The 27,673-nt window shown below is 39.6% G+C and overlaps 1 protein-coding gene across 17 annotated transcripts in view; it reads right to left on the bottom strand.

Moving 5' to 3' along the window:
- Nucleotides 1-27,673, bottom strand: part of SYT1 (synaptotagmin 1) — a 672,911-nt gene that overhangs the window by 392,602 nt on the left and 252,636 nt on the right. For 9 of the 17 annotated variants that reach the window (XM_059726116.1, XM_059726117.1, XM_019493983.2 and 6 more), the window contains one exon: nt 21,099-21,215. Coding sequence is in view for 4 of the 17 variants with exons in the window: in XM_019493938.2 (XP_019349483.1) it covers nt 3,783-3,867 (85 nt within the window). In the remaining 13 variants the exon portion in view is untranslated. Of the gene's footprint in view, nt 1-3,782; nt 4,727-21,098; nt 21,216-22,062; nt 22,119-27,673 lie in introns of those variants that run through there. The other 8 variants (XM_019493928.2, XM_019493951.2, XM_019493944.2 and 5 more) reach the window with 4 other exon arrangements.

Below are 27,673 nucleotides of genomic sequence, written 5' to 3'. Positions count from 1 at the left end.
GAAGAATATTTGAGAGAAGGCAGAACTCTACATCTAGTATAGCAGCACCATTAAGAACCCCAAACATTATTATTTATCTGGGGTTTTTGGGTTGTTTTTTTTTTTGCTTAGCTTACCTTACCTTAGATTTTAGTTGCAAACATTATCCTATGTGAAAAAAAACTTAACCATATCCATGATTTGTTTGCTGCAATCATTCACTAGCTTACAAATACCCCTCACAATAACAGTAATCACAATTTTGACAAGAATTTACATTGGAAATTTCTATTGTAAAGCCTACATAGTTAGACATACATCCTTACCAATCACTTTGGATAGCAAATCAGGTTTTGGAGACAGAAGGCATACTGAAGAGGACACTAACTCCATCTGGTTTATAAATCTGCTAATTTATACTGTGCATCGTGTCTTTAATTTTTATCTGGTTAGTCAGGCAAAGGAACTGGGGTTGAGCATTTCATCAATGCAAAAGCTAACCAGATATGGTTGGGCTGATTGTTTCTAGTCCCTAGCTAAATAAGTTACTGCTAAATAAACCCTGAAAGGGTAGCAGGAACTACCCTTTCATTATGCCTACACAGTATTTAGCACAAGGCTGCTGATTCCCCTCTCAGAGCCACTAGGCGTAACAACAAATTCATAATTATATTGCCAACTTTCAAAATTTGCTTTTAAGTTACTCAGCTCCTATGCAAATTTATATGATATATATGCTTGAGACACCATTTTTTTTATTATGTTAGTAGCATAACAAATTGTATATCTGTTTGGGGAAATGCGAGTTGTTTTTCACTGGGCAAATTACCTATTGTATAGTAGAAATTCATAGATTTCTGCCCACCACCTGCTTAGTGTGATAAGTTTATTTAAACACATGGGATTATACCAAGATTCTCTCTCAAAAAAATCACCTTTTGTTGAAGTTAATGAACACTTTGTTGTAATTTTAACAAGATTTAGATTTATTTCTAGCCTTAACCTAGCAGCAAGGTCATTAGCTACTGACAGTGACTAGTGTGTTCAGGTAACATTTAAATCTACAAAATGTCCCACTGAAATAAATGGGCTACTTGTGGATTTAAGCATGATTCATCATAACCAAGAATGGTAGAAAATGGTTCTAAATTATTTTTATAGCACCTAGTTGTAAAAAGACCCAAATATAATACTTGAATAGGATTTGTAAAAATTAGTTTGGTACTCCTGTATTAGTAACTAGTACATACATGTCCTCATTTGCAAACCTTTTCATAGTTTAATATGGCTGAGTTCTGCCCAAGAAAGAGCAACACTGAAATTGTAGTTTTGCTTTTAGGACTCAAGGTCAAAATTAGCACAGTTCATATGAAGAGATTTGTATAGTGGGCAATGACATTATCTCTAGCCCCTTCCTGTAATAAGAATTTCACTTTAATATGACTAAACATGTTTTTAAGAAAGTATATTCCAATGAGATGCACCTCAGTTCCTGGATTTTACTGTTCCTCCCCACTCTTCCCAAGGAGCCACTTAAAAAAAAGTTGTCTTCAATATAAAAAAGCAGCTACAGCAAACTTTATGCATCCCATACATTTAACTAACAGAAGGTATTTTGTTTGCTTTCTTAACAGATAGATTTTTTTTTTTTTTTTTTACATTCTGTGGCTCTTGATCAGTTTTGCAAAGAATAGTTACAGCTCTGAAGTGGCAGAGTACAGAAGGACTAACTGTGTAATATTAGGCTACTTATTGTCCCTTTTCATTAATACACCCAGAGCCTGCCAGTGCAGCTGACTTCACTTATAACCGTTGATAGGACTATCCCACTTAATGGACAGAAGCCCAAGCTTTTTGTCTCTCTCTGCTGTGCAACCTTGTGTCATGATGGACAGTTACAGATTATGCTCTTGAAGTTACACAGATCACACAAGAATCAAAGTAGACTTCAGTGGTCGTTTTGTTGATGGGATTTATTAAGCTTCTGTTATATTTATGCGGATACCAAGATATTGTTATTTGTGGGCAGTTGCCACAGTTTCTTTATGGCTGAACACAGTTTTAAGACTTTTTCCAAGGTACTTATCTTGAGCATAGTATATTTTTGAGCAAACGTACAAGAATCTCCCCTGCGCAGCCCTGAATCTCAATATCCCCTGCAGTAAATGTTCTGTGGGACAATGAACAACAGGGAGAATTTGAAACAGAACAAAACTAGACAAAAATACCCCATAACACCCATGCATACATACAAATGCAGACAATATTTATATTCATATAGTTGCATGTATATATATTCCACATGCATGTACGAACACAATTTATTTATATTTATGTGTATGAGAAAATGGAATTAAAAAAAAACCCCTCTAGTGCCATGTTCTATCATGTTTTCTCTTACTACATAAAAATGTATTTTTGTATATGCATATACACATACCCTACACATGACTTGCAATAACTCACAAAATAGGCTTAATGAATAGGAAAGTAAAATTAGCACAGTTCTTGTCAACAGTCTCATTATAACTTTTAACTAAATAAAAATCATTACAGGAATAATGACAACACTCTATTTCGCCTAGTAGATGATTAAAGAGCACCTTGCGACTATTTGTTACCTGACTATCAGAAACCTCTGTTACCCATTCTGGGCATGTAAGTGCTTCCATTATAGAAACAGGATTGCCCTCTGGAGATGCACAGATATCTTATTCCTAAAATAAAAGGTCACTTACACACCCACAGGGCATAATGGAATCACTCCTACACTAAGCAGCATTTTGGTCATTTACTAAATTAAATAGAATTCTGCCTGAAGCATTTACATGGACCAACAGTAGCAACAAAGTGACATTTTGTCATCTTTGTCTATTGCCTAAACAGGCACCGATATTGCAGGGTTACTGTGTAATAATAGGTGCATGAGTAAAAACTTGTTAAATCTAGCAGTGATCTCTGAACTATCAGAGCTAGTGGTCGTAGGCCATAGCCTGGTAATTGATTAATATCATTATTGTCCATATTGAACAAACATGAATTAAAATGAAGTCAATGTATCAGGAAAAGTATAGTTACTATATAGCAGGAAATTCAATCTGAGGGTCAGGGACAAAGAAAAACCCGAGTGAAATCTTAACTGTGTAGAAGGAGACAGGAGAACACTGAAGTAAAAAAGAAGAGGGGAGACCTCTTCAAGATATCATTTTATGCACATCTTATGCACCTTTTAAGCTTTATTCTGTCAAGAAAAAAAGGCAGACATTTAGCTATTCAGAATCTCCAAATTCATAAATAACAAATGACAGAGACTAAAAAGGTGTTTACATTCTCCTGTTAATACATATTGAAAAATCCCATTTGTTTAAATGGGAATTCTATATATAGATATAGATAGATGTATTAGAAGACCAGACCCTTAAGGCACTTACACACATGAAAATTGATGCACTTTGGCAGCCTTGCATGTCATGTGCATCTGTAGTGTAGTGTGCCTCCGCACAGAGAAAATGGTGGCAGTGTGCTTTGAACTAAAACACATTTCATGTGCTTTAGTTCAAAGTGCACCATCACCATTTTCTCAACATGGAGGCACACTGCACCACTGATAGATATGATGCACGGGAGCTTATAATTAGTATGGCTTGCTAATTACAAGCACCCAGTGCCACATCAGGAACACACATAAAATGCCCCTACTAATTTAGGGCTGTATTCTTCTCTAGTATTTGTGAAAGGTCCACCAATATGGAGATACCAAGAAAAAATCATTAGAGGAGTAGTAAAGCACTAAAACAGGTTACCCAGAGAGGTTGCAGAAATCTCCAGCCTTGGAAGTTTTTCCTCTTCTTTGACAATCCCTCGCAGTCGATAACGATGGTCTCCCATTATTATCTCCAGTCATGGAGGTCAAGACCCATTTGGACAAAGCCTTGGCTGGGACGATGCAGGTGGGGATGGTCCAACTTTGTGTAAGAAGTTTCTAATGTCGGTAGAAGTTTGAGAGAAAACTCCTGAAACCAGATGTCCTTCACAAACCTGCCCTATAATTAAGTTTGAACATTGGGTAGACTAGAAGCCCACTTCCTAAAGCAAAGTTCATCATGAGCCTTTTTCCCCAACTTGATTTCGCATAATTACAATCTGCACCCTGCTTAGCTCACCACCATTGCTTCTCCATTTCTCCCAAGAGATGCTGCTCCTTCTCTGCTATCTAGTTAGGGCAAGAAGCTACCATTATACAGGACCGGCACACAGCCAGCTTAATCTTTATTCCACAAAATGAACATCTATTCACTCAGTGTTGAAACCAAGACTGCCAGCTTTTAACAGGTCCTTATGTCACTATGTTTTAGCAAAAGGTAAGAAATCAAAGTAAAAAATATCCTCAGGTATTTTATAATAATTCAGCTTTATGCACTTTGCTAAGTAGAAATTGTCATGATCCACCAGGCCAGCCAAACTAGCAGGGAGAGCTGTGTGGAGCTGGGGGCTGCAGGGTTAAGGGTCAAAAGCCATCAGGAGCCAAAATGCCAAGCCAGGGTCAGGAGATGGGAATCAGAAACTTAGTTACCAAGTCTGAAGGACAGTCCACAGGGCGAAGTCCAAGAGTAAGCCAAGTTGGGGTGAGGAGTCAAGAAACAGGTTTCCGGGGCAATTCAAAGGCTGAAATCCAGGGCAAGCTGAACACCAGGTCAGGAACCAAGGGAGCTAAAGATGTGGCTGGGACAGAAGCTGCCCAGAAACTGAAGACAAGGGTGTTGTGCAGCAAAGCTCAAGTGTTGGAGGAGTTAATTAAATGCAGCTCCAGAACCAATCAGAGGGAAAGGGCTAGGGGCCATCTGGCCTTAATTAGTAGTAACTGGGTCATTGAATTTAACAAGGGCTCTGCCTGAGCCTTACAGAGCTGATCCAGGCTGCAGCTCAGGAGCCTTACAGAAATAGCCAAATACAGCAAGTGTTAACGCTTTTTTTTATTGGACATTTGTTCCAGAGAGGCAGAGATTTGACCAGAAGTAATTTTTCCTGGCCATTCAGGACTCTAAAACCCCTTTCCTCTGATAATGGTAATAGTATGTTGCAACATGCTGGAAAAGGAACTGCAGGGAAGTGTTGTTATAACATGATCTCCTTCCTGTTACAAGCCCTTTAGGTTGTTCTTACTGACTTACTGTTGTGCAGCACTACAACTTTGCTCTTATGTCAACTGGTCTCTGGGGCATGACTGGTGAAATTGTTTACTGAATAAAAATCTCTAACAACAGATCATGATTTGGATGGGGGGTATGTATCATGTATATCAATGGTAAACTTTGGAGGATTTAATATACACATATGAAATTATAGATGTTTATTCAAAATATTCTCTCAACTGTTCTACCCTGAGTTTAGGTACCTAAGTGCCTCTTAAAGAGAACCCCGCCCCAACTATATATTTATTCCAACTAACCCAGTATGTAATTTTACCTAGCAGATTCCCCTTTAGTTGAGGGAATGGACAAGGTAATCTACACTGTCCTCCCAAAAAGCAAGTTTTATCTTGAAGGACTAGTTAGGTGGACTGTGGTCCTCATCTCCAGCCTAAATGCAGTATGTCATCACCAAGAGAAACTCAACTGAATTAATTTTTTGAAAACAAAAAAATCTTATTTGGAACTTTCCGCGTAGCACTGATGCATAGTAAAACTCTACGGTAGGACTCAACCACCTTTTAACAAGTAATCTTTTTGCTGCTTGCAAACCTGCAACTCCTAGGCCACTGGACACTCCCACAGCCACTGCAGGCTGGACCAACCTTTGATGGGCCATAGGTTGCAGACCTCTGCTCTAAAACTGGGGTTGGCAACATTCTTGGGCAAAGTACCAAAAACACTTACAACCTCAACTTGTAGGAAGGATGTTGGCATGCCAGGGGTGGACAGCAAGGGAGCCACAAGGGGCCCAATCCTTGTTGTGGCAATGCAGCTCCAGCCCCTTCCCTGAGGCACAAGTGCCAATGCCTTTGTGTGCCTTCACAAGGCTGGGGGTTGCCTACTCTTGCTATAGAGAATGGAAGATAATGGAAGGAGCTGCTAAGTTTGGGGAAAGGTGTTAATATTTGTTCAGGGTATTTACAGACTCTAAGGAGCACACTGGGGTCTACATGATACACTAGCCAAGCCTTACAGTATATTTCATCCTACAATACTCTTTAGATTATCGAGTCCTGAGACAAACTCACTAACCCTTTGTCCCAAGAAGGAAGTATGCCTTTCTGGGGACAAGGGACAGCTGCTTCACCCTCCAACAAGCTATCTCCTGCAACAGATATACGACTGCCAGAACTTTTTCAAACCAGCAAAAGTTTTGCTTCAGATTTTGATCTATGGAAAGGTGGACGTTTGATCCACTGTTTATTTCATTCAAACTAGCCTGTACATCACTCTTATTCTTACATGCCCTTATGCTGCCCCATTAGTAGTTTTTTGTTCTAGTAAATTTTGGTTCTCGACTGAAATGGTACTAGCAGTTACAATGAACCATTATGAATAATAAAAACAACAGCAATAGTGACCAAATGGTGCTGCCTAATTACACAAATATAGTAAGTGACTTATGATGTATGGCAGTTTGGATATCTGAATAAAAATGATGATGCAAAATTCCCTGATGAAATACTGGCTGCCTTGTGTCATTCAGATTTAAGGAGAAAGAAATGCATTTGTTTATATTGGAACTTGCTGAATCACAGAAAATGAGCAAAAGATGTCTGACAATTTAAAGTGATCTATCCAATCCCCTTTATGCTGTTAAAGATTGAACACGCCTCAGTGGCCACACGGATGAGCCTGTGTTCTAAATGTTAAGCTGCATGCATGAATATACATTACTCAGTTTCCTTACAAGATACTTTCCATATAGGAATTAATGGCAGAGACTTTAAATCTGGGCAGCATCCTGTGCTGCCTATAAATAGACAACAAAATGCACATTTTAAAACATCTTTGAGTGCAGAATAATCAGAACATCTCTCTCTTGCAGCAGCACATGTGGAGCTTGTATTAACATATAAGTAGCCATTTTGTGACAGATGGAAAAAAGGGAAGCAGAATGAACAGCACTGCAGAAATACACTGAAAAGAAGAGCTCTGCATGTCATCTGTACACAACTATTGTTTGTAAAAGGTTTTTGAGCTTACAAAAATGTCAAGCATCCCTCTGTACCTACATGGTGTACAATTTTAATGCATTTGAATAATTTTTTTTCAAACACTGTTCTTCATTTATAACTAGTTTGTGCAAAGCCAATTTGTACATTATATTCAGTTGCCTGTTATATCTTGTAGCACATGTGCATCTTAATTGATGTGGATGAGAGTTCTGCTTTCAAATATAAATGGCAACAGCTGTCTTTCAGAAATATACTGTAAGAGGACTCGCATCTTTGCTGCCAGAACCAATCACATGTACTAAAAATGTCAACATGCTTTTATCTATTTTTATACCCCTAAAGGTAGAGCTATGTTCTCTACCTGTACAATACAGGCTTAGCACACAAAATACAATTTACTTAATACTGCATGCAGGTTTATTAAACAGAAAGAAATCCCCATACTACAGCCATCTGTTTCTAAATCGAAAAGAGCTAGACTGATGTTGAGAGTTGGAAGCTCTCAGTCATGTCTCCACCTGCTTACATTATTTTTTAATACTCTTCCAGTGCATTTAAAAGCTTACTCAGAAGAGTCTATATACCAATATACTTTACTGTCCCACCTGTGAGCTAGCCTTACAATTAGCTTAAGAGATGCAGCTTTTTCCTCCCCCCATCTTCTCTCTTTCTCACGCAACTATGGGTCACCCTGTGTCACAATTTTCCTGTGCACAATCCAAAGTGGATATGTTTATACAGGTGCCAGCTTCAGTCTCAGTTTTTAGCTCAAAATACATATACTTTAATTTAGGAGGTTCCCAGCTGAATACTATTATTGGCCAAGATTGGAGCCATTGTATAAATGGTAGCTCGTTTGGGATTTGAAATACTGGAGGCCTCAACTGCTTACATAACTGCTACTTCTGTCTAGAGCAAACAGTAGGTCAGTCTGCATGTATGGTATGCATCTCCTTTCTAACTAATTTAATCAGGATATGGTGCTGACTGTTAGTTCTTTAGGTCACACTGGAGAGATTAATAAATTTAGCTTGGGAGGACCTCAATTCAAGTACAGTACTTCTGTTTTCCAAGAGACACAGGCACATGATGAAATACAACTGTTCTTAATGTAGGACAGTTCCCTCCCCCAGTTTAGGGCCAATGTGCATAATGGGCCAGGAGCCCAGAAACACAATGAAATTTCCACATAACAGAGCAGGTTGCCATTGTTCTCAACCTTATTACTGACATTTTGCCAGTGAAGAAAATTGGTCTCCAATTCAGTGGTCTTTCAATTCATCTTGAATTTGGTTGCTCAGCTCCTGTTGGGACACTACATGCTGTGACCTGCCCATCTATATTAGCTAAGATGGGCATCCTCATTGTTACTAGTGAGACTTGTTGGTATCATATACTGTAAAATTCAGAAGTTTAAATATGCACTGAAATAGGACTTTGTTTTTTGTTTCCAGTTTGATCAAAAGCAACAAGTACATAAGATGTCAAAAGAACATGCCTCCTGGGAAAAACTTTGCCAAAATTTACAAAGCCCCAAAAGACAGATAATTTAAATTTTGAGTGTTTATCTTAAAATCTACATGCATTATGGTTGCTGTCCACCAAATATAGTGTCACATGACATCACTGAAGACAACACCAGTTCCTGGAAAACTCAAGCCTAACTTTTCAAGTGACTTGTAGTTTAGGATGCCATATAAAACAGCTTAGAGGTACAGGTACCCACACTGTTAGGCTTCATGCAGACATTGCAGTTAGAAGTTTGGAGGGTTAGTTCAGTGCTCCCCCCACAATCTAACTGATGGATCTAATTAGACGGATACAGGGAGCCTGATCTAAGGTAAGTTTTGGGGGGGGTGGGATTGGGGGGCTAGTGGGATCTGTGTGGGGGCTTATGGGGATAGCGGGCTGTTGGTGGGATCAGAGAGGCTCACAACTCTCACCAAACCCCGCTGAGCACCCTCCAGACCCCCCCAGCACCACTGAACTGCCCCTGATCCCACAAATCATTCCCTCAGCCAGCTTTACCAGTGTTCACTGGTGCTGGGAGCCTGACTGAAGTAAGTCAGGGTGGAGGGAAGGGCAGGTGGATTGGGGGGCTGGTGGGATTGGGAGGGATCTCTCCCTCCCAACCAGGAGCTTTTTGTAGTCTCCCATTACCTCCACACCCAGATGACCACCCCCTCTTAGTGAACCAACCCCGGTCCCTCAAATCTCACCCTAACTTATTTCAATCAGCTCGCAGCACCAGCACATGCTGATAAAACCTGCACCAGGAGCAGCTCGTGGGATTGGGGGAGTTGGCAAGCTTGGGGAGGAGAAGAGAGGGGAAGAGAGCTGGCTGGTTGGTAGGGGTGCAGAGGGTTTGTTCATCTGGAGGTGGGGCTGGTGGAGCTAAACATAGCCTGGTACTAGGCGGGGGAGGTGGGGTAGGAAAACTGCAGCCCAAGGGCTGGGCAAAGTGGCTGGGCTTTCCCAACCCCAGAGCTATGCTCAGAATGTGTACAGCAGTTTAGTTATATTGGTCAAACTGTACCTGATCTACCTTAGTGCACGTCTGAGGTACAGTTAAATTAGATTGGGTCAGCCATTTTTTGACCTATCTAACCTTCCAAAACTGTCTGTACAATTCAGACTTAGATTGACGTAACTAGTGTAAGGGCTGCATGCAGGAAAACTAAGTTAGATTAGGTAGCCATTTTTAATGCACCCTAGCCTCCCACTAACCTCCCTGAATGTCTGTACTACCTCTAGTAAGCTAGTCCCTTTTTGAGGTGTCTCATGTTGGATCCCAAACAAAGGCAGCAAACTTCATTACTAATCAGTTTTATAAATTTAGGTCCAAATTATTTGGGAAGATGGATTTAACTGGGTATGACTGTAACCTGCATCTGACTGGAGGGCCTGGTGGCAATGTGTTGGGGCTACTTGTGGTGGGGTAGCTTCTATAAAATACCACAATGTTCCAATCTCCACAGTAAGATGAGTATAGGTCACTTCAAAACCCTAGCCCCCACTGCCTTGTGGGTACCCCTTGGTTGGAGAAAGACTAAGGGACATCATCCTGACATGCCACATTTGTTTTTTTTCCTCCAAAATAGCAACTAAATCATCAATATTTGTTATCCACTTACACATACACACAATCTTGTAGGCCTAAATCATGTCTTCTATAGTGGTCTTACATACAGTTTTTCAAAATTTCCACACATTTACAAGGGAATGCATGATGAAGCCAGTGTTTATCAAGATATTCCTGGTCTTTAATTGTATACGTTTATTTACATAGAAGTTCAAATAAATACATATTTTCATGTTTCTCACTGATTTTAGAAACTGATCATTATTTAGAGAATCCATTTTGCAGACAAAGGATTATAAAAGTTTTCTGCCTTCACAGTTTTTGCTAACTTGACCGACCACTTAAGCTCAACCATGTTACAACTAGAAACTGAAAGCTGCCTCTTGTTCTCAATGCTGCTCTGTTTGGGGAATGAACCCAAATATCCAACACACTAAAAAGAGTCAAATTACTTTGCCTATCAAGAGAGACAAATATGGTTATTGGCAATTGACAATATATTCAGAAAGCTGTCAGGAAAATTTAACAAACAATCACATGTGATTTGTTTTGGTTCATTCCTTGTTTGGAAGACAATTTATTTTGTAGACATGTCTGCCATGTTGAAGCTGCTGTTTAAGATTTCTGTTTTCTTAGATATGTTGCGAAGCTGCAACATGCATGCTATATTTTATTCCAAATATTAGTTTGATGCAAAGCTTTGATGGATCCCTGCCTAACTAGTTCTTGTAGCTATTACTTTGTATTTTCCTTCTTTATTAGATTTTCAGAATCAAAAGGAGATAAGCACTAATACAAGAGACTGTTATCAATATCAAGGAGACATGCACACAAAAGATATTTGAACAAAATGAAATTCTGCATGTTAGTAATAGACAGGCTGCTGTTGGAAACTGCTAGATAATTAAATCTTAGAGAGAACCACAAATTTCAGACCTCTCACAATGATGTAATGTGTCAGGCACAGATAAGAGCTTGTATTTTAAGAATATACAAAGATTTTGTATCTTATTGTCTTTTTAAATGAAAGAACAAAATAAACCTATTCTTCAGACAAACTGGGTAAATCAGTGTGTCACTTTATAACAATCAATGAATTGCTTTGCTTGGGTCTTACCTTCTTTCTCACATGCTCAAAAAGTATTAAAATTACTGGAAATTAGAGTTAGAATAATAGAAACATAGGAAATTAGGGTTGGAAGGGACCTTAGAAAGTCATCTAGTTCAATTCCCTGCTCAAAGCAGGGCCATCTCCAACTAGATCATCCCAGCCAAGAGTTTGTCTAACGGTGTCTTAAAAACTTCCAAGGATGAGATTCCACAACCTCTTTGTGTAACCTGTTCAACTGCTTTATTAACCTCCTAGTGATAAAGTTCTTCCTAATATCCAGCCCAAACTTCCTTTGCTGCAACTTGAGATGATGGCTCCTTGTCCTGTCATTTGCCACCACTGAGAAGAGTTTAGCTCCATCCTGTTCGGTACCACCCTTTACGTAGTTTAAGGCTGCTATTACATCCCCACTCTCAGCCTTCTCTTCTCCAAACTAAACAAGCCCAGCTCTCTCAGTTTCTCCTTATAAATCATGTGACCCATACCCCTCACCATTTTTATTGCCCTCTGCTGGACTCTCCAATTTGTTCACATCCTTTCTGCAGTGGGGAGCCCAAAGCTGGACACACTATTCCAGATATGTCTGTGCCAGTGTCAAATAGAGGAGAAAAATCTTCTTTCAATCTGCTGGCAATACTCCTACTAAGCAGCCCAGTATGCCATTAGTCTTCTTGCCAGCAATGGCACACTGTTGACTCATATTCATCTTATTGTCCACTGTAACGCCCAGGTCCTTTTCTGTGGAGCTGCTGTTTAGCCAGTTAGTCCCCATTTTATACTGGTACATGGGTTTCTTCCATCCTAAGTGCAAGACTTTGCACTTGTCCTTGTTCAACTTAATGAAATTTCTTTTGGTCCAGTCCTCCAATTTATCTAGGTCTTTCCAAATCCTAACTCTACCCTTCAGCTTATCTACTACTCCTACCAGCTTGGTCTCATCTGCAAACTTGCTGAGGGTGCACTTCATCCCATTTTACAAGCCACTGATCAAGATAGTCAACAAGAACAACCCCAGGACTGACCCCTGGGGCACTTCACTTTATGCTGGCTACCAACTAGACATTGACCCATTGACTACTACCCTCTGAGTCGATGATCCAGCTAGTTTTCTATTGACCTTACAGTCCATTCATCTAACCCATACTTCCTTAGCTTGCCTGTGACAATGTTGTGGGAGACTGAATCAAAAGCCTTGCCAAAGTCAGATATGACATCCACTATCCTCCCTGCATTCACAGAGCCAGTCATCTCACCATAGAAGGCAACCAGGTTGGTCAGGCATGGCTTACCCTTGGTGAATCCATGCTAACTGTTCCTAATTGCTGCCTTGTCCTCCAAGTACTTCAAAATGGATTCCTTGAGGATTTGCTCCATGATTTTTCCAAGGACTGAAGTGAGGCTGACTGGTCTGTAGCTCCCTAGATTATTCTTCTTTTCTATTGCCTATTCCAGTCATCTGGGACCTCCCCAGTTGCCAAGTGTTTTCAAAGATAATGGCCAGAGGAACTTCCTCAGCATTTTTGGGTGCACTGTATCCAGCCTCATGAACTTGTACACATCCAGTTTTTCTAAATAGTCTCTAACCTGTTCTTTTGCCACCGTTGGCTGCTCCCCTTATCTCCAAACTGTGCTGCCAGAAGCTGACCTTGCCTGTGAAGACTGAGGTAAAAGAGGCATTGAGTACTTCAGTCTTTTCCATATCATCTGTCACTAGGTTACCTTGCCCATTCAGTAAGGGACCCACACTTTCTCTGATCTTCCTATTGTTGCTGATTTACTTGTAGGAACTCTTCTTGTTGCACTTCATGTCCCTTGCTAGCTTCAATTCCAACAGCACTTTGGCCTTCCTGGTTTCATCTCTGCATGCTTAGGCAATACTCTAATATTTCTCCCTAGTCATTTGTTCAAGTTTCTATTTCTTGTAAGCTTCCTTTTTGTGATTTAGCTTACTGATGAGCAGAGCTGTCCCTAGGGGAAGGGCCCAGGGCATATTAGCCTGTGAGGGGCTGAGGGGGGAGGGGCAACCACCTGCAGAAGCTGCCGGTGGCAGCGGTGGTGGGGCCATGGCAGGGCCTGTGTGGCTCTGTCCACACGGCCCCCCAAAGCATGGGGCCTGGGGTAGCTTCCCTGATTCACCCCCTCCCCAGGATGGTTCTGCTGAAGAGGCCCCTGCTGAGCCAAGCTGGTCTTCTGTCAGACTTGCTAGTCTTCCTGTGCATTGGGATGGTTTGTTCCTGCACCGTCAGTAAGGTTTTTTTACAATACAACTACATCTCCTGGACTCTTTTCCCCCTCAGACTGGTCTCCCCGGGGATTCTGCCCATAAGTTCTCTTAGTGAATCAAAGTCTACTTTTCTGAAGTTCAGGGTTGTTACTCTGCTGCTCTCCCTTCCTTCCTTTCCTCAGGATCCTGAACTCAATCAGCTTGTGGTCATTGCTGCCCAAGTTGCCATCCACTTCTACATTCTCCACCAAACCTTCCCTATTTGTGAGCAGCAGGACAAGAACATCACGGCCCACAATTGGCCCCTCCAACACTGCACCAGGAAGTTGTCCCCAACCCTCTCCAAAAAACTTCCTGGCTTTCCTGTGCACTCCTGTATTGCCCTCTCAGCAGATGTCAGGATGACTGAAACCTTCCATGAGAACGAGGGCCTATGATTGGGAAACTTCCACTAGCTGTTTGAAAAAAGAGTCATCCACCTCATCCTCCTGGTCTGGTCTACAACATCATCCTTGTTGCTCTCCCCTCTGACCCTAACCCAGAGACTTTCAACAGGCCCATCTCCAGTTTCATACTAGAGCTCTGAGCAATCATCTACTTCAAAGAATCATTGAGAGAATAGCAAAGCACAAATTCAAACTTTTGTTTCCTACATCCCAGGAGAGCATCCTAACTACTGTACTCTCTCATCACTCTGCCTTTACTCACCCAATAGATATTTAAATATTGATACAACATGGTCCAACAGAAGAGAAGGGGAAAGACATGGCACTCATGTTGGTGACCAGGGACTTGAGTTTCAGGTAAATACCATAACTTAGAGTACCACTATAACTCATTTATTTTTTTAAATAACTTTCCAGTTTTGAAATTTTTTAATATGCTGAAAACATTTGTGGGAAGAGAAAACTCTTTTCTGCTCTGTCCTACTAGCAATATAGATAAAATAGTCTGTCTCCCTTTCTCTTTCTCTATATTAGACACACACCTACATGCCCAAATACAAATATCAAGTGTTTATACAAAGACTGCCATTAAAAATGTGCCCGTTGTTGTGGTTTTTCATAATCACCCAAGAATCATCCCTAAAATACTGTAGGTAATACAATGCAGACATTACTTACATTGTGCATTCTTTAAGTATCATCTGTCAGTGGGACTTCATGAGTTGCGTGAAGTCTAGGCAAAAGATTACGCTCCAGAAGAATTTGGCAATATATTTTTGTTTAGCAGAAGATACTTCTACCCATACCCATAAATAATACACACACCATAATAAAACACACACACACACCGTGCAAGCAAATATACTTCTCTCTACTGTGACTAGAGTTTCATTAAAAATAAAATTTGTTCCATAAAATACACATGGAACAGATTCTGTTTCTCACTTACAGAAGCACTACGGATAATGAACTCCCTTGAAATCAATGCTGTGCTATACTAGTATAAACTTGGTGCCTATGAGATCAGATTTAGGCTCACCAATATTTATGAAGTGGTAACTAATGAAATATACATTCAGGACCTAAGCCTATAGTCCTGCTAACCAAAGCTCTCCAATTTCAGTAGGAATTTTGATTCTTTGATGGACAGATTAATACTGCTCACTTGTGCAGGATCATTACAGAAATGTGTTTTGATCTTTCAAACATTTCCATTTTAATTAAAAAGATGAGTTTTTCATAATAAAGTTAGTATTCAGTATTTGCTCTATGGAGAATACACAACTGTCAGTAGTCATTTACTACTACACTATCCTCCGTCAATTTATGGAGGGCAAAGCATTGGCAAACATCTCAAGATCCCAGGACACCTTATGCAATATAAATACATCCAATCCTTGTTAGTCTTAATCTTAGAAGCAGCAGAGGGGGGTGGGGGCTAAGGGAGTGGGGAGAGAGAAAAAGGGGAGGAGGGGCAGGGGCTGAAGGCTGATGAGGGGAGAGATAGGGGATGCAGGCAGCAGCTGCAGCTCCAGCCCCAATCCAGCCCCACTGCTGTCTTGTACTCAATTCCAAGATGACCCTCCGCCCCCCCCCCCTTGTTAAATGGGGAAAAAACCTTGTCTTGGAATTGAATAAATATGGTAGGCTTCCCTCTACTCTATATACTGGCCAGTAAAATTTGGAAAATTTAAAACCACACTATTATTTCTCAATTACCATATGCAGGAAGGAAAAAGGATTGAATATGTAATTATTTTTATGTACCCACTGTAGTTTGCAGAGATTTAGGCAAAAGAAATGATAGGTTTTGATCTAGCTTCTGCTGAAGAGATGACTGATGCCCTCCTATGATGCTCACAACAAAGGAACTGCTAGACTGATTCAGACTCATAGTCCATCTGCTGTAATCTTCTTTCTCTGATTGAAGACTGTGTCAGCTGCCTCAGAAGAAGGTGTATGAAATCCTGAAGCAGTCACATGTAGCATAATAATTTGTCCTCCATAATTAATTGCTTTCTAATCCCCAATAATTAAAGACTGCTTTATGCTTGAATATGTTTAATTTTTTGTTTCATTATTTATTACTGTTGCTCTGGCTAATCTTGTAAGCCAAATAATATCCAATCCCTTCTTTGAATTTTGCCAAGTTCTTGGCCTCCAGGAGTTCCTCTGGCCATCAATCAGTCCTATTATCTTGTCAATTAGGAATCATAACTGGCTGGTCAAAAATGTTCACTGGAAAGTTGAGATTTAGCCAAAATGAAAATGTGTACAAACATTTTAAACTTTTTCTACCCCAAACTGATTCTTGTTTGCTTTTTGAGTAAGCCTGATTTCATGACTTAAAAAGATTTATAAACTGTTTTAGCTTTGGTTTTCTCAGGTCTGGGGCTGGTGCTGTTCACAGCACTCTGATGTTTTTCAGTTGTATCAGCTGCCTAAGGGATTATTCTGGTTCCTAAAAGCATACAAGTGTTTGTTCTTTAAGGAGAAACTCCCCTGAACACTTCTACTGGGTTGGAATTGGATTATTTTTCTCTTGGAATTGTGATGCTTGGTCTGGGAGCAACAGAGTGAAAGTTGGTATACTTGTTATTTCCACTAGAAGAACAGGAATAACAGCTGTAATGCTTGTATACAGCACCTGAGGTATAGTAATACCCCTTGTCTTCTGGATTCCCCTGAGACAAAGGTAAATTTGGCAGTTTATGCCTAGAGTATGGCATTCTTATACATAACAGTTATATGCCACATAGGTATTCCCCTTAGATAAAGTGGTTTTACATTTCAGCAGCACAAAAAGTATTTTATGGAGCCAACAGTCTAGCCCAAGTGTTGCATTTATCTAAAATTTCCAAAGCCATTTGCTAAAAAAATGAAATTAAAACACAGGTGTGCATGTGCATTATATTAGGATCTCACTGGGCACATCTACACGTGCTATTAATTCAAAGTAGGCTTACTGCACTGTAAAAATATTGTGTAGTAAGTCTACAGGGGAGTACATTTACCCATGCTTCCTCTTGGGAACAGTTTTGCTCCCAATGGGAGCAGCCTGGTACAGGAATACTCCCACCCTGCTCTGCTCCCTTAAGCCGCCAGGCAGAGCTCCCGGCTCCACCCAGGCATCCAGTCCTCACTTGTTCCCCAAAACAGCAAGCTCCATGTAGGGCTAGATGCTCTGGGGAGCAAGTGGGGGCTGGGCACCTCAGCCCAGGTCCCATTCACTCCTCAGAGCAGCCAGCTCCACATGGTAAGCAGGGACAGGGGCCAGAGAGCTCCTCAGTCCTGGCCCTGATCAGCTCCCAGACTGTGGACAAAGAGCTCCCTGTCCCTTGTGATCCCCTGCTGGCTATGCTGACTGGGAACAAATTTGCTCCCAGCCAGCATTTACACTTGTTTTATTGTGCTGCATCTACTGTGCAGTTAGTTTACTATCTGTATTTATACGTAGTAGCTAACTGTGCAGTAGACTAAGTTACTGCACTATAATGTGAGCATGTGTAGACAGTGATGCTTTACTGCATGGGAGACTAATTTACTGTGCAGAAAAGCATCTTACGTAGACACACCTACTGATATCTAATATACTCCAAGTACTTTTCTGTGTTTACAGCTCACAATATGAAACTGAGATCTTGAAAATAGAGCAGGAGAAGAAACGGTTTTATTATTATTTTAAGGTTCCCCACTTTTTTTCATATCCTTCTATTAAATGCAATTTTTAAATGAAAGGTATGTTCAAACCAAAAATGAAAAGCTTTTCATTTCAAGAAAAGGAATGGGATACTCTGACAGCTTTTAAATTTTTTCAAAGTAGGAGATCACTGGAATCAACCCTTTCCCACAAATGGTTCTAACAAATCAGCGTCTTCTGATAACAAGAAGTTTCACAGAAAATTCCCACGGAGCCCTCCTTATATAAAGGTAATTCCCATTAATCAGAATTTCATGGATAGTTTGCAACATACAACTTAGCTATTATCACAAATGGAAAAATGCTGTCAAACAAAGATTATGCTGCAGTATAGTAGTTAGCATGAATGGGGTGTTAAATGAAAACTGACAAATGTGCTGAGTTCATTGCTGTAGTGTCTGAACAGATCCTTATGTCCTTTTGTAGTCTCATGTGCCCTCTGTAGATTTTCTGAAATGTTCCTGGTTTCATTTATATTCCTCTTTTTGCTTTGATTTTGCCTTCCATTCTCTATTTACCTTATGGGCAACTTTATTCTCTTCCATGTTCCTATAACCATGTTATAGCTCATGGGTATATGTGGATTATCTGTCTAGCAGCAGACTACCTCAAGGCATGAAACACTGTCAAATGTGCATGCAAGTCCTTGAGGCCACTGTTCAAATGGAAACTTCAATTCTCAGATCCCTAAACATTTGCAAGCCCTCATTTAAATTAGCAAGAGTTATCTACAATAACAGGTTTAAACACTGGTGGCTTATTTAACTCCCAGTCACATTCATGGAAAGTATTTCATATTCCCAGAAGAAACTGCACATGACTAAGACACACATGACTGCAAACAGAGATGGAAATTAATTTTATCATCCTAATGAACATAGTCCTACTGCAATCAATATTCATTTTCACCTGGGTTTTTTGCAGGGATGGGAGCAGGCAGGAGTGTTAGGAGAGGCAAGAAGATAAAATGTTTTCAATCTCTGCTTCCCCTCCCCCCCCCCCCTTTTTTTTTTATATACATTGGAAGAAGCTGCATTGAATTTTTATACTGAAAGTAAGGCTTCCAGCAAAAGAAGAGTCACAGCTAAACATCACAAATGGATTGAGAGAGTTATCTTTGCTGAACTCCTTTTAGAAATGCAATTTTTTCTGGGTATATCACTTTCTTACAGGACGAGGCTTTTTGAAGAATTGCCACTTTGCATTTTCATTTAGCCTTTCACCTGTTTTGTGAACTTTCAGTAGGAACTAACCTGACATTTCTTCAGCTTTATGTTTTTGCCTTTCATTTGACCTGTGAACGATCCAATTCCACAAGTTCTCAGTAAAAACACTCACACAAATAAACAGAGCAGATGGAAAAAGCTCTACCTGAATGAAGCCCTGGAGCCCTTACAACATAACCAATTAAGTGGGAGGAAAACTGAGCAACATGCATCACAACTCTTGCAAATAGTTTTAGACTTTATTAGAATGTATTTAAACTGTCAAAAGGATTGGCACATAATGTGGGGTTTTAAAGAAACCATGCATCAAGCCTGAAACAACATAGGAAAGCTTGAGAGAGAGGATTTTTCCTCTTGTGCTTTGAGTCTCTCGGAAACATACCACAGTGTCCCAGGCTGCATACAAGTATTTATTTCTAGCAAAGAAAAATGTCTACTCCTAGAAATGCTCCAGGAGAGAGAGCAGTATTAAGCATGCACCCAACAACCATCCCCCTCTCTCCTTCTCCTTGAACATTCCCAAGACCAGGGCGATCCCAGCCTAGGGAAACTGTGGGCTGCTCCAGTTCTTTCATTTCCAGGGGGATTGGAGCAATGGGACAAAGACCCCTATTTGCTTCTCACACTGGGGATTCCAGTGTATGAAGAGCTGGTGGGGAACAACTGGTTGCTGGCTCCTCCATTCCTGATCTACAGGAGGGGTGGAAGCAGCTGTCCCCCCATATGTTCTCCAGATCAGCATGGGAGCCTACCCCATGTCTCCATTCTTTCTGTTCCCCAGGAGGAATTAAGCCATGGAAAAAGGCTGGACCATCTGTACATTTCTGTTTTATACCAAGAGAGTGGTGATTCTCCTGGTAGAAATGCAACATCTCTATGTGGCCTCAGACTGAGTGCAGTCAGGCTATCTGTAGCTGGCAGAACTACCTATGCAGTGACTGAATGTTATTCTTAGTCCGCAACTTCAAAAAGCCACCTTCTTCCATTTGTTTGACACATTTATGAATGCAAGAGGCATTGAAACAAAAATAAAAGGATTAGTGGCAAATGCTCCCTATTGATAATTGAAGCAAAACATTTTCAGATAAAGTAATAAATGTAGTTTTATAATAAATTAACTACCAATTGAAACATCATCACAGCAGAAAAGTATACAGAAATATCTTAGCCCCAAAGCAGACCCAATAAAAAAACTATCCATTTTTCCTTTACAATAGATGCATAATATTTAGCACATGAATCAGAGAACACAACCGTGAGAACTGGAATTTCATTTACCCTTGTCCAGGAACATGGTACATGTTCACCATTGTTTAAAGTTATAGAACTAGTTGCCTACAATTAGAATTACTCTACAGGAATTAAGATTTAATTAGTTATGTATAATTCTGACTATCTGGACATAACTTATAATTAACTTATATTACTATAATCAATATTAACTATATAACATGTCAGAATTATAAAATTCATTTATGTTTCAAAATTCTGAATATTCAAAATATACAAAACCGAATAGAAAGATCATTTTTATAATCATTATGACTAACTAACTTCAACATATTATGTCTAAATCTTGCACAAGAACTCATAAAATGCCTTAGATGCAAGGACCAGTTTGATTGGCCAGTGAATATCCTGAGTTGTACAGTAACTGAATCTAATGGAAAGCATTAATTAGAATGGTAAAGGAGACATTTTCTAACCACAAGATGGTTCCTAACAATGACACACACTGCTATGCTTATCAATACTGTAAATAAAATAGGAGTTAAATCTAAAACACTAACCTTGTTTCAAAGTAACATGTACAGTGATGCACAAAAGCACAAAGACAGATGCCACAGCATATTTTTTATGATGCAAGACTGCTCAAGATCATCTATGGATAATGAACCATGACAACTTTGGATTTGATGAAGCAAAAATTGATAGCAAAAGAAGGCAAAGAATGTTGGAACAGTCAGCAAATGCACAGTTTTTTCCTTATTCTCACAATCTGAAATAGCAATGTAATAGCCACAAAACGATACCTCTACTAATTTGATATTCTTGAAGTAATAGGAGATATTTTTATAAACTGTTTACCATTTCCATTATTGTACACAAAAGCATCCTGCACTAAAACATTTCACAAACTATAGGAACTGTAGAAAATTCATACGGTTTGCTTAAAATACCTTCTATGTTCAGTATCCATGCATTTTTCTATTCACAGTGAAATCTTCAGTGAAGGATGTGGCAGTTACGTAATGTTCTTGTTTCTTCACTTGTCAAGAAAACACCCTTTTGTCTTCCTTTAAGAAAAGAGAAAGAATCCACATAAGTCTGGGCCTGTAACTCTCTAGGCGTATCCACACATGCAAGCATGCGCGCTTGCAACAAGTCAAATAGAAGCGGTGCAAATTTGAGCTGGGGCTTTTTACCTCAGCGCATGTGCCCGGACATGCACTTCGGTGTGGGACAAACTGTGCCACGTGGGACAAAATAACCGTGCCTGGCTCTTTCTGGATCTGCAGGCAGGGGGAGCTAACGCTCGGGGCCAGCACCTGTTTACAGCTGGAAACAGGTTCTTGTGTACATTGTTCGACATCATCGATTCCTCCTCCTAACTTACACGACTAAGAAGGCCTGGCTAGGTGTTTAGGCAAATGGACAGCAAGAAAATTAGCTCAGGTTTTCTCTCTGGGCTTGACCACTCAAAGATTGCTCAGCCTGGACTGGATCTTCCTTTTCAGCTACTCTATTTCCCTTCCTTCTTAACTGGTGAGTTTCTTCTTCTCTGCCTTTTCTCCAGATCACTACCTACTAACAGGGGTGGGATGTAACAAGTAAAATGTCTTTTTTGATACATCTTCATATTTATTATACAGATGAGAATCTGAGGCAAGGTAACACAAGAAGTCCATTATAGAGCAGAGAACTGAGCACATCTCTTGGACCTGAGTCCAGTGTCTCAAGGCTGAGATTCAGCTCTGAGGTTTAGGACTCTTTTCATATCTCAAAGGTCCTGGTAACAAGTTCTAGCAGAAAACACTGTTAGAAGCAAAGGAGATTTTTCTTAAAAATCACAAATGGTTAACATTACATTTCAAACAGCATAAAAAAAGAGTATATTTACAAATGACAACAAAATTGGAATACCTTAGAGGTCTTTTAATTCCTCTTTTAGATACTTGAATATATACTTTTCTCTCAGCTGTATCAGCAGGAATTTCAACGAGACATTTTGCAAATATAAAAGGAAGAAAAAGAATATAATTGTGTATAAAAGCAATATTCTTCACAATTTCTCAGCAATGTATGTGGAATTCCAAAGGCTCTCCTCAATGCTATATGCTTAGTGTTTTGCAGAGCTGCATTTCAGGCACTGTTCCAATATGTACATAAAAATGAAAACACTTTCCCCGTACTGTAACCCTTACTTCCATTACCCCTAGTCACTGTTTACTGACATCCTTTATAGTATAAAGTCTAAACTAGAATAAAGCTTCTTGGAGCAAGAAATCTGTCATTTCCCTTTTTCTAGAAAGCATCATGGATACCTAGTTCTGCTTAATAAATAAGGGAATAAATGCATAATACCACTGCACTAACCAAGCAATATTGCTAACTGTTAGCATTAAAATTTAATGAGATTTTTTCAAAAAAGCACTGATTTTATTTTATATTTGCCTCTGGAGCTTGAGCCTTTAGGGAAACACTTTCAAGATTCTCTCAGCAATTAAGAAAGTTAGAAAATAACAGGCATATCTTTGGGTAATAAAACCTGTTACAATTCCATTTAAGTCAACAGAAAAATAGCAACTCACACCAGCTAAGGAAAATGCCCTCTCTCCTCCCAAATAAAAAAAAAGAAAAAAGTGGCAGGAAAATTGACACTCCTATATCACTCAAGGAACTGGAGCTTTAAGAAAAAATGTGTCCAGAGATTCATAATAAAATGGCAAGAATTAGCAAAACTGAGCAAGCTATGACAACTGATTTGTGACCCTGAGAGTAAAACACAACCAAAGTAAACTTACATTCGTTAAACAGAAAAGCTACAATAATAAAATCAAACACTTAAAAGTCTGGAAATGACAGAATGAAGGCAGCCATCCAGCATGGAGAATTTCAGTTGCAAATGTTACAATTTAGCAAAATTGTACTACTGAAAACAGGGTCATATTGGGAAGTGTTAGCTGTCAGGCAACATTGCATACTTCAAACCTGGAACCCAGATGGCCAGGATGCTCTGAGCTGGCCCCATCCTACTCCCATCACTCTTGAGATATCCAAGTAGTGAAACCTTGAAATCAGAGGTGAAAGTTGCATCCCCTGAACCTCCTTACCACCACATTTGCAAGTTTTGAGTATGTGGAACAAGAGCAGATGGGCAACAACTTTTGGTGGCAGCCTTAAGCAGGGGGCCTGAAACCAGTGTAGAGATACCCTTGGGATCTAAAAACTTGTCTTTACAAGTCCCTTGGGTTACAAAACAAATTTCTCTCACTTACTGGCTGAACAGTGCATAATACTTCATGTAATGAAATAAAGAATACTGAAATTTATGCAAATGTGGCTAATGAGACAAAATGCAGTGGGAAAACCAAGCAGATGTTTTTAGTATCTTAAGAAATGCAGCAGTTACAGAAGATTTTAGAGGTTTTGTTCTAGTAACACTTTTCTATCTCTGAGCAATCAGTACTTGCACGATGCATACAGAAAGCACACACATAGTCCCTAAATCTCTATACAATACTACATCTGTCAACACTTAAACAGTCTTTGTACCACAAACAGCAGCTGTTTCAATAGCTCTTTATTGCAAGGACCCTTATACACCTTTTGTATAAATAAAAAATAGAAATCAAATACAAAAGTCTTTGCCATTGTACTCATTGTACTATGTATTCAGCTTTTCACTCCCATTAATTAATACCTATTTAAGCTAGTAATGTCAGTACTACATTTTCTAATGAACTAACCTTTCTGCACTTAGACCTGAACAACCTGCCAGTACAGCTAATGTATTAATTTATTTTTTTTAGTGAGAGAAAGTATCAGCACTGGGCAGGTAAAGATTCCCTTGTCAAGGTAAGGAAAGGACCAACAAATTAAGGAATATACTAGAATCTATGGAAACTGTAAGGAAAATCAACTTACTCCTAAAAACTGTCAGAAACAGTCTGAAAAAACTTGACTGCCATTCTAGTGGTTTGAAATAAAATGAGGACTATTGGGGGGCTGATGAAGAGTTCATTATCTATTATGCCAGAAACAGGACTTAATCCCTTGTTGAAAACACAGGAGGCAGTTTAGCCTCCAATTTTGCTTGCATATTTAAATCTAGTAATGTTTGAGAATCATTTCAAGAGAAACTGTAATACTTTAAAGATGCTTAATGCTTATTCTACTTATTTGAATCTGAAGACTAGAATACACAGATTCAAAGAATAGATATACTGGTGTGAGTGATTTACCAACATGTTTTCTTTTTGCCTTCTGTAATGCCGATGATGCGATTAAAATACTTTCATGAAAGATAGCATTTTGATAAAACACATGACAATCCCTTGCTGTTGCGATGTATCGAACGACTTATGGGTATTTACTGACTTGGGTTTTTTGTGGTACTTTTAGGCCCCTGGAACACGTTCATTAAATCAGTTCTGATCCCAATCTCAAGAATCTTGTCTCCTACCATGGTACACATTAATGGCAGAAGCATAATTTTGAGATTGGCAAGTAGAAAGGGTGTGATTCCCCAATGCAAGGGAGATCATGAGATAATGATGTATAGGTGCCTTAAATTGAAGGTGTGGCAGGTCCAGCCTCAGGGCTGATGATCAGCTGATTGTCAGCCCCAGTCCTGGACCACACTGGGGCTGGATCAAGACCCAATGTGACCCTGTAGCCAGACCCAATAATTAGCTGAAGCCAGACCTGCTACACATTTCAATTTTAGATGTCATACAGATCAGCTATAAATATGCTCTACATTATATGTAGAGCATTTTTATAGCTGGTTTTTGCCATTTTTATGGCACTTTAAATTAGCTGCATGTGTAACACCCTTACTATTTAAGCCACAATTAACACATTAATTCTGACATAAATGTAATGTATAGAGGTGGCTTTAGTGTCCACCACCAGCTGTAGAACATTTTTTCAACTGATGCAGAGGTACTGAAGCCTAGATGAAAAATAAGACAGTCCTAGTATTGTCTTAGGCTCCATCTTTTAGCAGACCCTCTAAAAACCTATTTTGAGGGCCAAGTGCCAGAAATGCATACATGCATTTCCAAAAACACAAAGCACAGATACACCGAATGACCTTACAGTTGAAGTTAAGGCAAACTAACAAAGATAGATACAAATGCTGAGCTGATAAGGCGATGGGAGGACAAGGACTATGGCAGTGATTGTGCAGCTGGTAAAGCAGGTGCCATACAGATCTTGATACTTAGAAAGTCTGAGGAGATATTGTAGAATTTATATTTTTAAACACACATGCAGGAAAAATTAGAGCTTCATAATCTCACAGCAGACTGTTCTGAGGAGACTTTAAGAAGGACAGGGTAGAAGCTTGGCACATGCTCAATAGCAGAAAACAGGCATAGGGAGCAGTTTGGAGGATGGCATACAGACAGCATGTCTGGAAGAAATAGTAGTGATTAGTTGAACAGCATGAGCAGGGCAAAGGAAATAAAGTAGGGAGGGAGGGACAGGAAACTAGTATGGAACTATACTGTAGGTGCTTGAATGAAAATACAAGGACACAAATATGATAAGATATGAGAGGACAGGTCAGCAAGGAGTATGAAGAGAGGCTGGAATATTTTTGAACAAACAACAAGGTAGACCAGTCTAGAAGCTGCATTTTGTATTGATTGATTCATCAGGTAGCACAGAGTGAGTGGCAGTGAGACTGGAAGGGAGGAGGTAGCCATAATCAAAGTAAAAGACAATCAAGGCAAGGACAAACAGATTGGGGTTGGTCTGGGATGAAATCACAGAGAAATACATCTTCCCAAAATTAGAATTTCTATGGCCTCCTCCAGGAGTTGAGCACCATCCTCTAGCAGGCAGGTACAGATTTTTCACAGTCTAACCTGGAGCAAAGAGCTTTTGATATGGCCCAATATTCATGACATCTTTTACTGCTGAATTATGTGCTTCATTGCTGCTTTTTTAGTTCAAATTTTTAGGATTAAACAAAAAATACTAAATAGTTTCATGGAACATCATTAATCTAAGAGATAAAGATCAAATGCTGTTGTAAATCTAGATGACACTTCCCAATTATATGTCACTCCTTAAGTGACTTCCTACTGTATGCCTTACTATCATAGCATTATTTTTGCCTGAGGTAGGCAGGAAGATACCTCTGTTCCGCAATGAAGACAAAAGTCCCTAAGAAACCTGGCATCTGTTGCTATACAGTAACATCTTTCAGTCAGCCTTGACCTAATTTCATTAGGTGACATATGTAGAGATTTCAATGATTTTTATTTTCACTGCAATGATTCTTAGTTATGCAACACCCTAATTAGGCTTTGCTACATAATGCTCATAAAATGCAGGGATTGTATATATTTCCCAATTCAAAATAAAAATCATAATGTATACTATACCATCCTAGCCATTATCATTTACATCAGGTCTTCCCTGCCTTTCAGTTTGATGCTTTGGACAACTGGTAAGGTTTCAAACAGTCTGGCTTTTGTCACAGTACAGGTCTTTTTCACAGCTTTCTAACATAGCTCACACAATAATAATAAAGCTGAAATAGCTAGCATATTAACAAAAAAACATAAGAAACTACTTACTCTCTGAGGCTCCACCTATATTTTTGGCTATTAACTCTGCAGTGTTAATGAGATGTATAACATAAATACAGAGAGCAACTACAATGTGTCCAATAAAATACTATGGAAAACACTTTTAAAATAAATACCTCTTATATACTTGAAATGAAAAATTATATTCCATAACCGTACAACTATCACAAGTCATCTTCTGATATAAAGTCAGATTTCTGTGACTGTTTGCAATAACTTCTGTTGAAACAAAGGACACAAATCAGTATTTTGGAAAGCATTTTAGGGCTTAGTAAAGTTCTGTCTGTATGAAAGAAGTCCCAAGTGAATGGTGTGTTTTATAACTAACAAAGGCAAATATGCAACAAGATATTTGATTGTTCAAATCATAAAGCAGCTATGCTCAACCTTTTTGCCTGGTGGGCCAGATGGGCAGTGTGGGACCCAACCAGCCATGTGAACGGCAGCTCCATCTCAACCTGGCCCCATGGGAGGAGAAAGGGGCTTGACCCAGCCCTGCAAGGAGGGAAAGAAGTGTGGCCTAGCTCTGACCTGAGGCAGGGCTTGGGAAATTTGGCAGCATGGGAGAATGGCTGTATTAATTGCAACAGCTCCCCTGCCATCAAATTTCCCAGCTCATGGGGAGCTCCAACTGGATGCCATAGCTCCACAGGCTGGAGGTTGAGTACCCTGATTCAAGGGATTAGGTCAAGCTGTGCAAACATGGAGATATGAAAGCATGTTTAATATGGTACATTTTGCAGTGATCATTATAAGGACCAGTGGAATTTGTGCTGGAAGTGTGCTGCATGGCGGCTTCTTTAATTTTGTGGCCCCCTTTTCTTGTTACTTATCAAGTAGAAAATAATGGATAAGACAAAAAAAGAAAATTAATATATATCTATGTTTTGCACCAAAGGGGTAGGTTTAATACTTATTCTGTTGACTTG

This window comes from Alligator mississippiensis, chromosome 4 (assembly GCF_030867095.1).
Source record: "Alligator mississippiensis isolate rAllMis1 chromosome 4, rAllMis1, whole genome shotgun sequence".
Taxonomy (NCBI): Eukaryota; Metazoa; Chordata; order Crocodylia; family Alligatoridae; genus Alligator; species Alligator mississippiensis.
Note: the sequence above shows the minus strand (reverse complement) of the source record. Positions and strands in the feature narration are given on the sequence as shown.